Source organism: Panicum virgatum, chromosome 2K (assembly GCF_016808335.1).
Source record: "Panicum virgatum strain AP13 chromosome 2K, P.virgatum_v5, whole genome shotgun sequence".
In the NCBI taxonomy this organism is placed as follows: Eukaryota; Viridiplantae; Streptophyta; class Magnoliopsida; order Poales; family Poaceae; genus Panicum; species Panicum virgatum.
In genome coordinates, this window is record NC_053137.1 from 64,549,413 (window position 1) to 64,562,402 (window position 12,990).

The window sequence follows — 12,990 nt, forward strand, 5'->3', positions numbered from 1 at the left end:
CGGCCCCCACCCTTTTTTAAAGACCCCACCCGCGCCCACCGGCTACACCCCCACCCACCCTCCCCGCAGCCGATGACAGGCGGGCCCGCGCGTCGGCGGGGCGCCCTCCGCGAGTCGCTGCCCGGCGGGGCCCGCGGGTCGGAAGAGGGGTTGACCGTGCGACGGGACGGGGCCGGCCGCGGCGGCCGTAACGATCGCGTCGCGACGCCGTGCGCCGCTGCGCGTCCTGCGGCCTGCGCTGCGCCCGTCAGTATTTGAAATTTTGAACGCGTGCGGGCGGCACGCACGGAACGGCCGGATCGACCCGTAACGGTCGCCGGTTCTCTCTCCTGTCCGTTTTGTCAGCCACGGGGTAGTAGGAGGAGCAGGAGCAGGCTGACAACAAGTCAAGAATGTTCTAGATCTCGTATTCTTGCAAAGCAAGTACATCATAGGTCGATTATACTATTACTATATACCTTGATACTCGTACAAGAGTACAAGACTTTGGATAAGGACCTTGTATCATGGAGCGAGGTTAAATTTTGTGGATAAGGATCTTGAATTGGGCCAATTTGAATACTTTAGGAGTCAATTGTGTCGGCATTTCAAATGCAATCCACTCTATTCGGCTGGCTGTGGCTGGTGGATGATGCCGATTTGTTGTGTGGCCGGTGGATAATACTGATTTGGTGTGAGAGAAAAACACTGCTTGCTGGTTGTCAAGTACACAAAGTGAATTGTTCAAAGCTCCATCTAAAATAAACATTTTCCCCTAATATTGGTGCCATTTTTTTATTTTCAACTAAAAAATGAATTGTGCAAAGTGACAGTTATTTATTCTCAAATAGAAAAAAGTACTATGTAAAGCTTGTGGGTATGAAGGATATATAATAGTATATCCTTGAAACGAAGGACTCTGGCGCAAGGCAAAAAAAAAATGAAAAATGGATTTCTTGTATTTTCTACATGTAACAAAAGTCTTTTAGGCGTGTTGGTGCATGCATATGCCGTTTCACCGTACCCTTTTATTTGTTGGAAGTTTGATGGTGACGCCCAAAGAAAGCGAGGGGTTTTGGAACCACTCCCAACCATAATCAATCGTACGGGGCACTATCGGAGCGGATGGGCCAACGGCTTTCTCATGGTAAGCCCGACGAAGTGGCCGTTTCGGCATGATTTGCGATCGTTATCGTACCAAACAGGCAAGCAAAAATAATCAAACAAATCATAGTAGTATCAAGAAAAGCAATGGTTCCCGGCCTTGATGCTGCACGGAATGCCTAATGGAGCACCCGGCCGCTTCAGTTCGGACTGATTTGCTAGCTAGGGTAGGGTAGGGTTACTGTACCAAACGTGCAGGCAACACCTAACAATTCCTAACAGCACAGCACTTAGTACAGAATGAGGGGATTATTTTTTTCATTAGCAATAGAGAATAATACAATAATCTCGACCATAACCACTCGATCATGCCGTGCATATCATTGCTGTGTTGTGTAAAAATGACTGTACCGTGTCGCTGCTATTACAACAACTACTCTCTGTTTGGACTTTGGACCTCTGTTGATCGCGAGGAAAAAAGAAGTCAAGATGTGGCAGGAAAGCTCAACCAATGTAAAAGGAGGCTCAATTTTTTTTCTCCAAAAAATTGAAGGAGGATCAATGTGAGTGCGATACAACAGTTTTTAAGTCGCAAGAGATCAAATGTCACTAATAAATTCTCTCATGCTCAAAAATTTGCAAAATGAAGCAACGAATAAAGATGCGTATTAAAATAAGCATGACATCGGTGGGATATTTAAAAGTAAGGAAAAGGCCAAACACCCAGCTTCTTTTGGCGTAAGGTTTTTGATTTGACTCCATAGGAATTTTTTTTGAACGAACAGCGACAAGATTGTGCGCCATTTCTATTAGTAAAGAAGGAGTGACTCCAATGGAAATTGGCTCTAGCTGAAGCTAGAACTTAGAAAATATGGGTGTTATGGTCCTAGTCTAGAATGAATACTTTATTTACATTATGGGTGTTGCTCATATTCATATATACAAACAAAGGGGTAGTTTCCTTTGCATGTAGCAGGATTATTGTACCAAATAACAATTTTTTTTAGTCTCAACTTTGGCTCCGAAAGGGCAAAAACTGTCTAGTTTAGGCTTCAGATTATCTTTGTCAACAAATAGAAGCGGAACCTTTCCTACCTGTTTGTTTTTGGCAAAGTAAAGAATTAAAAAATAGAAAAGTTGTTGGGCTGAGTGTATTTAATTTAATTTCACTGGCCAAGGTGACTTCAATTCCTTGAGAAGCTTTCAGCATGGTCAAAAAACATCATTCCAGACATTAATTCATTCAGCTTGATTGTGAACTACTACAATTCCTTCTTGAGTAGCAACAAGAATATACCATTCTGCTGGTACGGTGCTAACAAATCACCAATTGCAATTGGCCTCTATTTAATCCACAAGAGAAAAATGACAATATTAATTACGACAACAACCTTTTTTCTTTGAAATCGAATATATATAGTATCACTTTTGCACGGTCCAAAAGAAAAAGGTCTCAAGGTGTGTCCTTGAGGACTTGAGGTTGCAAGCTTAACCATTTCTTAATAGATTTCAACTATGCAACAATAGTGCACACTAGCTTTTTTAGGTAAATGGAAGAGGAGGGCCCCTACTAGAAATTCCTTTAAAAGACAACCATGAGTTCCAACAAAAAGCGAGCACAAAGATTCAATGCTGGCATTATCTCTACCGATGGAAAATATTCCCAACAATAATTGGCACTAGGAAATAAACGAGCTCTTACTTGTTCCAAGTTGTATATGGTGTGTAACTTTGACTTTACGTAGAAGCATAATGTTGCTTCTGCTTGTGCCCGGCCCTGTGGTCGCATGGCACGTAATTAAATTATGTTACGACACGATGCGCGTCACTGTCGATCTCCATCTTAAGACATGATTATTATCTTGCTTAATTTTACGTGTACTAAGGTTGTTCGATCGACCAGGTGTTGTTCGTCCCCTTTTGTTCGTTTCTAGTAGTAGGCTAGCTAATAACGCTTGAAGACAAGGGTATGGTAGTAGTCTCATCTGCCGTCCAAAGACAAGGGGAAGCGGACGCTAGCTATCCATAATCCATTGCCTTTATTTTTACACGTACGCATGAAAAATAACGCCGCATTCTTTTTGCCGGCCGTGCGTCACTGTTGGTGCACGATCGCACGGTCAGGGACCATGCCAATAATGTGCAATGCATCAGGTGAGGCAGAGCTAGCGTGAGAGGAAAGAAGTCATCGATCGACCAATATCTATCTATTATATTAATAAAAAAGTGTTAAAAGAAGCCACTACGTTCGCTGAGAGGGTCTAGAAATTTTCACGTTAATCTGAAAAAGAGAAGAATTTTCACCATTGGATTTAATGAAAATCTGATGGTTTAAACTAACCAGAAGAGTCCATGTCAAATTAAATGAAGATACAACATTCTAAACTACTTAGAGTCCATATCCAATTGAAGTTAAAGCTATAACAGAGCCCCTAGCAAATAAAGAGTCCGCATGAAGAACACACATCTCCGTCTTGGCTTACACCATGTATTAAATATTCCGTATTCTATAACCTATACGTAACTTGCACGGGAAAGGATAAAGATGGAGCAAAGTTAAATGGATAAGCTGGAAGGTAGAAAAGTAAAAGAGAACAGAAGGTATGAAAAATAACAAAAGTGAGGGGGGGGGGGAGAAAAAAAGGAAAGACAAAATATTGGTTTAGTCCATGATTATATTCATTACTATGTTATTTCATATAAAATTATGTATATTATAAAATATATATTTATTTGTACGTGCATATAGCTAGAGGTGCATTGGACATTTGACATCTTCTATGTATTCATTAAAAAATAGGAGAAGTGATTCTATCATACCAAATGTTTTTCAAACAGGCTCCATCTCCACTAGAGAAAATGCTACATCAGAGGAACTACAACCAGAGCCATTTCAGCTACACCTAGAGACTTGCCAAACTAGCCCTATGTCGATAGTCTACGATACACAACAAATGATTCAAATAGACAAACAGTCATTGCCGTTGCTCCTCTTCATTTAAAAAAAATTGTAAGCTCTGAGGCACAATCTAAACTCAGTAAATGAGCTTCTACATTAGGTGTATCGCACATGAAACACACTAATTTCAAATGTGTGGAGCAAAAAAAAAAGATGGAGAAATCGACCAAAATAGATCTAGAAAATGGAAGTTAAATAAAAGAGTTAGAAACAACATCAAAGAAATGCCTCAAACTAGACACCGCCGAGATAACAAAGTCTAAAGTTGACCAATTTATACAGCCAATCAGATGGACTAAAAATAAATTAAAAAAGATACTGTAACCAAAGTGGGGAAAAAATAACAATAGATTCGGCTGAATAAAAATTAAAACACACATATATATTATATTATATATGTATGGAGGACTAGAAATAAATAAATAAAATATTTTTGACCCAAGTTAGTAAGGTGGTCCCAACAATTTTTAAATATAACCTTTTATTTAATTCATGATTTTTTTTAATTCGCTTCCACAATGAGTCAGACCTAGGTCTACTAGATGCTACTCACGTATTCTGACAATTAGGCTAGAGATTCTTTTGCTAAATAATAAATAAAATATTGCAAGGCACAAATCGAGATCCAACATCTATTCGAGGTGACCAGTATTAAATTCAATCCTCAAATTTATATTTTGCAATTTTTTTGAATAAGTTATTTTGCAAGTTAAAGTATTAAAACATGCAAACGTGATATAGACCAAAAACAACTTAAAGATCGATGATTGATGTGAATTTCTATACATATAAAGATGCAGATAGTATTCAACGAGAGTGAACTAGAGGTAAATGAAATACCAAATATAACTCTTCTGTTATGGTAAAAAAATAAAAATAACTTTTTTTAAAAAACTAGCTACCCGCGCTATTAGCGCGGGCCATCTTGCTAGTTCACACAGAAAATAAAGGCGAAATGAGAGGAGGATCATAGGACGACAAGTACCACCATATCTATATGAATCATATCCTTACTGAAAATGCTTCGTGGCTTAAATAAAGAGCCCACGCGCCAATGCAAGTTCTACGCCTGTCCACATGCAAAGGAGTTGGTTAGAAGATATGTCGGATGTATTCCCTCTGTTTTTATTTACATGTTTTAGATTTGTTCTAAGTCAAACTTGGTAAACTTTAACAAAACTTATTTTTAGAAATAATAACATTTACAATACTAAATTCTTTTCATTGAATCCATCATGAAGTATATGTTTTTTTTAAGGCCATGAAGTATATGTTGATTCTGCATATGTTAGATAGTGTAGTTGTTGCTATATTTTTCTATAGACTCAGTCAAAGTTAGTCAAGTTTGACTTAGTACAAACCTAATACGACATGTAAATAAAAATGGAGGGAGTACATCGTGAGACAATGCAACAGACATTCATGCAAGGAAATCCGCAACATTGAAGAAGATCATGAAGTACACACATATTGACGCAGACTACCTGTTCTGATGCCCCTTGAGACGCAATTGACGATGATCCGTTGCTAATCCGCTGATGATTAGTTTAATTTTGGGGTTTGTTCTAAACTTCTAATTAAAATCTTTTTTGAGGAGTTTGATTGTCATCAGCAACTAAAAGTACAAGCAGTTGTGCTACATAAAGGTCTATGCATGCTAGCTAGCTACTAGCTTATACTATTCATCATGGAAAATAATTTCATAATTTACAATATCTTCTTTTTTACCTAAAACTGTCAAATTTTATCTTGTAAACCGTGTTGATGTTCTAACTGATAAACTAGTTACATTAATTTGTGATCGGAGAGATAGGGAGAGAGAGCTCAAATAGCTGTAAGAGAACTATTTTTCATCCATGGGGCGGGGTTAATTAGTTGTCTGGTGGTGACAAGTGCCCATTATTTGTGTATACATCGCCGCTAACACTTGCAAGAAGAAGATAAGATAAACCACTATCCGAAGCAAAGCAAAACAAAGCAGAGCACATGCACCCCAGATCAGGCACAGTAGCACGTCAACACGTAACAGCTGCCAGCAGTAAGCATACGCCCGCATGTGTTTGGTGACTTGGTCAGTGCTCACCACCTGCGATGCTTTCGTTTCGTGTAAACCTTGCCTTGATCCAGCTAGCTCATCAGCTCTCCCTCCGCCACCACTCGGCTTCATCCCTTGCCGTTGAAGCAGCAGCAGCAGCAGCGGGGGCGGGCGGGCTTTGCTTTGCTTGGATCCCCTGCAACGTCTGCCAGCGGCCAGCTCACGCGCACTGGACGGCACCAATGGCGATGGCTCGCTGGCCGGCACCCAGCCAGCATGTGTACGTGTTCGCATCGAGCCCAAGCCTCCAGAACAGCTAGCGCCTAGCGGCCTGGCCTCGATCGGTTGAAAAAGGCGTGGCGCTTCACGTGCCGCGCTTTTACTTTTGGCGCGCCCCACGCCGGGGGATGGACGACGCCGGAATCGATCGGCCGGTGGTGGCGCGCACATGGGGGCGGGGCGGGGCGGGCTCGCCGGAGTTGGGGGCTGCTGGCTCTGCTGCTGGGCGGAGCGCCAGAGCCAGCCAGGTCGGTCTCGGGTCTTATCTGTCTGCTCAGAAAACTTTTTACTAGCTCGCATCTGGACAGCCATCTGCTAGCTCGCCGTCGTATAATTGGGAGGGAGCGAGATACGTGCCGTGGGCTACGTTACATTCGGAGGTGGGGAAAGAAAGGGAAAACGCCGTCTTGCCATCTCAGACGTGGTCTGGATATATTTTCGGCGGCGCATGTGTTTGGTCGGTGATCAATGCCAGCAAGTTCCGACTTCTTTTTTGAGGCGTCAGGTTTCGTTGATCGATCGGGTTGCCAGGATCGGAGCATGGTCTGCAGACTGACAGATGAGTTGTGCCTTAATAATGCCTTGCTTGATACCAGACGATGCATGGTCTGCAGTCTGCAGACCAACTTGCTAGCAATACCCCCTCCGTCTTTAAGAATATAATATAATTTTTTTTGCGAAATACAGCATAATACTTACAAACGCACACACTCACCTCTAGTCAAACTTGTTCAAATTTGACCAACTTTATAGTAGATAGTATTAGCGCTTGTAACTGTAAATAAATTTTTTGAAAAATATTCTATAACTAATCTAATGATAACGTTGTATCTGAATGTTATTACCTTTTCATATAACTTTCATCAAAGTTCAAAATGAAATAAGAATGCAGGAAGTAACTGAGCAGCCATTATTTCAGCCATTGCGCTACTGGAAAATTGTGTTTTATGGACTAAACATCAACATCGAGATTTATACCCGTTGTGTTTAGCAAATTTTCAAACAAACACTATTTGACCAACCTGAGCCAAAATCCGAAGAACTTGCAAGTGCATGAGCTCTAAAACTTTGCAAAACAAGTCTCATACACAGTGCACTTGGGGGCATATGCCCTTGCAAGTGTTTTTTCTTTTTGAAATGGGCAGCCTTTCATTCATTCAACCCATCGTACACTTGGGGGCATATGCCCTTGCAAGTGTTTTTTTTCTTTTTGAAATGGGTAGCCTTTCATTCATTCAACCCATCGTTATAAAGAGAAGACCAGAGAAACTCTATCAAACATAAAACCATACCCGCGAATCCAATTCCACGAGCGAGCGTCGATTCCTGACCGCACCAACTCCCGCACCAACTCGGCTTGACACGACGTGACAGCGACGGAAGCTGTGTGCGTGCCCATGCTTATCGCACATGCTTACAATAAATGTATACTACGTGAGAGGCCTCAACCACGTAACCCTGTGTATTCGACTATCTAGTATTCTCTTTCTTTTTTTTTGTTCAATCTTTTTGTTTACCTTTCTTATGTTTTTTTTGAGATGTTCTTTTGATAAATATTTCATACAAGTATGCTAAAAAGTTATCTTGACAAGTTGTATTTTTGCAAGTTGTATGACGAACTTATGCATAAAAGTTGTGTGAAGAAGTTTTCTCGGAAGTTATGTTCAAAGTTATATTTCAATAAGGAAATTGAACAAAGTTATGCGTAAAATTTGTACATGTCGTGTTAAAAAATTGTCCTATAAAAAGTTTGTTGAAAAAAATTATGCATAAAAGTTATAAGTATCGTAAAAGATGTGCTTAAAAAATTATTATCTAATAGTTATATTGAAAATATCATCCGACAGTTGTTTGAAGAAATTATACATACATAAGTAACTTTCTAAAAGTAGAAAGCTGTGGAGAAATTTTTTTTTTCTGAAAAGGAAAGTCACTGTCTGATCGAGCGCTGGTACGCCTCCTGGCGCGCGCTTACTAGCAGAGCCCAACCATACCGACTCAGGTTGTGTTCAGATCTTAAATTTTTTTCAGCGCTATAGTAATTCGAATGTTTGACCACTAATTCGAATATTAAATGTGGATAACTGATAAAACTTATTCCATAACCCTGGGTGTAATTGCGAGATGATTTTTTTTAAACTATGATTAGACAATGTCGTGCTACAATAAACAACCTCTAGTGACATATTAATTAAGCTTAATAGATTTGTCTTGGGATTTTCCGTCCATCCGTGTAATTAGTTTTATAATTGAATCGTGTTTAATCCTTATAATCTTAGTTTTATAATTGCGAGATGATCGGCAGACCTAGCAAGTACATAAGCTACCTTATTGCAGCATCTAGTAACATGGATAAAGAGAAGACAACAGTAGAATCATGTGCTGCTTTCTTGATATCTTGGGTCCATGACCTCTGACTGGGGAGCTTCTGGATCAAAGAGAGGCAAGTTGGTTGGTTCGACTGATTACAACGCAAAATTCCCTACGGTCCACTCAAACTTTGTGAGGCCAAGGCCATGCACAGCACAGGAGAGACCAAACCGAACGAAGTCTCTCATGGGCCAAGCCGCCAAACTCGAGCAAAACCGCGCAGGTCTTTGTGTAAGAAGAACGGCCCTAGTCTCTCACCGGTGCTTGTTCTCAGAAATAAATCGTTGCTTCCCACCGTTCCACTCGTGGCGTCACAACTCACAATGGTCGGTACGACGTGTTTGTCATTTTACAAAGTCACAAGGTACGGTTCCGTCGACATCATCTTCTAAATCATGTGTGTTCCTAATATGTACGTGGTGGTGTAATTAGATGTGTGCTTGCTGCCAAAGGATGGTAGACCAACTGGTCGAAACACTCCGGTCCTGTAGGTTTGAAGTTCGTGTGAGGTGAATTTCTGGCTGTGGGTTAAAAAAAAATTCCCCTCACTGGTACGGCTAGAGTTCGGAGGATTTTCTCGATCGGGAAGCCGGTTGGGGCATTATGCCCCACCCGGTCGAGCTTTTTTTAGATGTGTGCTTGTTTGTGAAGGACATATATTAAAGCGGGAGGTGCCAAAAAGGAAAAAACCTTTGTTTAAGAATGAATGAATGGTTCCAGTCCTCGCAAAAAAAAAGAATGAATGGTTCCAGAGGCCCATACTGGCCCAACTCTCTATTGGGCTGGCTGATGCGACAGCAGCAAATTCAAGTTCATCGCCCTCTCTGTACCATTTCAACTAGTCTTCAGAGTTCAGAGTTCATGCATGAGGCGTTGCCTGCAGGGAGAGAGGACACAGAGTAACATACAGTACCATTTTCGTAATTACTCCAGCTCAATCTTACTTATTGTCCTCTTTTTCATTTCATTACCAAAATCAAATACGCGTGCAAATACTCGTAAAAATGTACTAGTATGCATGTTTTTTACTTGGCTCAACGGAAAATCCTCTGAAGTTCTTCAGATATCCCCCCATGCATATGCGCCCCGAATTCACCTGCCCTATCCACTCCCAGGTAAATAATTTCTGAGACGGTAGCAACGATCAAGAACTGCATGCGGTTAACTGAAACCTGTCGAGTTCATTGAAAACACACACCATGCATTTTCCCCCAAATTAACGCGATCAGAACTGCAGCTTGGATATTAGCTATATCCTATAGCTACTCGAACGCGTCGTCAGCGGCGCAAGCGACAGCCGCGAACAAGTCCTCGTCGCCGGCGCTCCACTCGCGGCCGCTCTGGCGGTGCGGATGCTCCGACGAGCTCGCCGCCCGCCTCCGTCGTCCGGTTGGCACCGGCGTCTCGGACACGCGCACGCTCATCCTCGCCGACAGGAACGCTGGCGCCTCCTCGCCCAGGGCCCGCCGGCTACTCGGCGCGGCGAGCTCGACCCGCCGCTCCACTGCCACGGCCACGTCGTCCCCGGCGGCACCCCTCCACGGGACCTCGGCGCGGGCCACGAGATCGGACCCCAGGGCCCGCCCCAGCAGCACCGCGCGCCTCCGCCCTCCCCGCCGCCTCCTCACCTCGAACACCACCGTGCCACGGTCCACGAGCTCGCGCACGCACGCCGGCGAGCCGTCGCAGCTCAGCGACGCCACGTCGCGCCACGACACGGCGTTGCCCGTTGTTTCTCCCGATCCGTCCGGTTGATCGGCGCCGCGGCTGTCGATCTGGATCACCCTCCCGCCGCCCGCCGGGACATGACACCGGAGGAAGAGCTCGCCTCTGCCGCCGACGTCGCAACCGAGACCCGTGACGCTGACGGAGCTGATCTCGCACTGAAGATGGCAGATGACGCCGCAATCACCAGCCATAGCGCCACCTACTCTACTGCTACGGCAGCGAGTCGACGAGGCTATTTATACACGTGCATGGAGAGTTTATCCATGGAGATCGGAGGCTGGCGTGTAGGTGTGTGTAACTTTTGGCAAGCGAGCGAGTGCAAGCTCCAACGAGAACAGGGTCACTGGGTGTGTGGTGTGTGTTTGGTGTGCTTGAACTTTAGCTCTTGAGACGAGCAAGGGGTCAGCTGGCCTTGCTCATGGACATTGCTAGGGTTGTTTCTTGCTTCCAAACTGGCCTATCAGACGATCAAAGGTGAACACAAACAGGCAGCAGCGTTCTAAGCCAGGTGCACGCAAAAGTGAATCAAACGAGTACTTTGCGCGCGCCTTGGCGCGCCCTTGGTCACTTTAATAATTTTACGATAATATCATTAGCTCTACTAAGTCATATCTCTAGACATGAGAGGTGAAACAATTTCTTAAAAAATATAGGTAGTAAATAATAATCCATTATTAGCATCTCCTTAAATATGTAAGATAGATTAGGGAGAAGCGGATAAAATCAACGGCAAAAAGCTAAAGAGAGCAAATGAACGCCTAAATTATGTAGTCTAAAACATCATTGAGATCTGTTACTAATCACAATTAATGCCGCAAACAAATAAAACAGAAAAGCTTGTCATGCCTAAAATGTAATACAAATGGATGCCATTATCAAGCCTTCTCTTCAGTGGCAACAAATGCAAAAACCTAGCAGAAGCATACAAGGATATTACCTAATCTGACCTGTGCTGAATATTTTCAATGTGGAACTATATATTCTTAACAACAAAGTATATATGTAACAATTGCTTTTTATTTACCTCAAATTGGGGCATGTACACATTTACTAGAATGAGTCCCTTGTCGTTCCATTGTCATGACCATCTGATGAAGGTTCAGGTTAATATTACAAACAAAACTACAAAAGGGATCAAACTGTATCCACTAAAGAAATTTCAATTCAACATTTTGGATGTTTATTAGGACACTTTGTCACCTTAAACTGAGGTTTAGTATCATATTATGTCATATAAATTGACCTATTAAAGCAACAAAGTCTTGCAAATTCACATTATACTATAATATTTGTAGGATACTATAATCGATGAAGAGGTAATGTTCATGAAAATTCATAATCTGAACCAACATTGATGTGCTTTTTAACTGGTATTAAGTCCATTCTTATTCTACACTATTACTATAGAACTTTGTTGGAGTAGCAGCATTGATAAAGCTCGATTATATTCAGTAATGGAACAAAAATGTGCAATTGTTAGTATTTTCAATAACTATATGATTATCCGATCTTTTGGGAAGGATAACACTGTATTGTGTCACAAAGCAGTCGATAAATTGCATTATACTAATGACAGAAAAAGGTCATAGTATGATATTGACATGATCAGCAGAAACTATCACAAACTGCAACTCATTTATGCGTAAGAACTAACCTTTTTTTGCGAGAACTAATACAACACAATGTGTATGGGCCAAACCTAATTGATCATTATGATCGTTAAAGCTTCCTTCACTCATTCCATACACTTCTTGATGACTCTTGATAGTTGATTGGGTAGCTAGGGAGTCGTAATCAGGCATTCGATGACCAAATGTTGGATCATTATCTTGCCATTTTCTGCAGAGGGACACAATAGGCGTTAAATAGAACTAGACTACTAAAGGCATTAAAAAGGACAGAGGGCTCGTAAGAAATTAAATTGAACAATATTTTGGAGATTCTCCTTATGTCTCATCTCAAGGAAGACAATTAGAGATTTCAAACAAATGTAGTCTCCCTAATACTGGAGGCATTTATTTATTTACCATGGTTAATTAGCATTTGGTAAGATTCGATAAACAGTGAGCATCAATTCTGGAGGTATTTATTTAATTTACCTAGATCTTGAATAGGTAAATAATCTTGTAGATCAATGTCTAGTGATGGTAACACACATCACGCCATCTATTATGCAGTTTATTATTCTGGATACCCTAAAACCGATAGTGATAGGTGGTAGTTTAGCATGGACAGGCATATATATTTTATAATGTAGTAAACTAAGAGAGCAGCTGTTCATGGTCTAATGGGGAAAGAAATAATTATCCCAGAAGGGAGTGCACACCAGGACTGCATGGTCTGTAGTTAATTTTTTTAATTGTACATCAAAAGGAGAAAGAAAAAAATACATTACCGGTTCAGTTCATTGTCACTCTATAGCACCCAAGTAGCAGCTGAGCTTGAACACCACTCGAATCTCCTTTACCACCCTCCTCTTCTGAACAGCCTACATAAATGATGAAGATAGTAGATGAGATAATCAAATGTACATTTT

General features: G+C 41.7%; 1 protein-coding gene and 1 long non-coding RNA gene across 4 annotated transcripts; both read right to left on the reverse strand.

Moving 5' to 3' along the window:
• Nucleotides 1-9,551: 9,551 nt before the first annotated feature.
• Nucleotides 9,552-10,648, reverse strand: LOC120696230. Its single transcript, XM_039979359.1, has one exon. The coding sequence runs from the start codon at nt 10,643-10,645 to the stop codon at nt 9,989-9,991; it is 657 nt and encodes a 218-aa protein (XP_039835293.1). The 5' UTR covers nt 10,646-10,648; the 3' UTR covers nt 9,552-9,988.
• Nucleotides 10,649-11,107: 459 nt separating this feature from the next.
• Nucleotides 11,108-12,990, reverse strand: LOC120694545. 3 transcript variants are annotated; one of them, XR_005683538.1, is made up of 4 exons: nt 12,850-12,990; nt 12,154-12,293; nt 11,479-11,542; nt 11,108-11,365 (listed from the first exon to the last, which is right to left on the reverse strand). It is a non-coding gene; the product is annotated as an uncharacterized LOC120694545 (long non-coding RNA). The 3 variants fall into 3 exon arrangements; XR_005683536.1 differs by having other exon boundaries at nt 11,108-11,542; XR_005683537.1 differs by lacking the exon at nt 12,850-12,990 and adding an exon at nt 12,554-12,576 and having other exon boundaries at nt 11,108-11,542.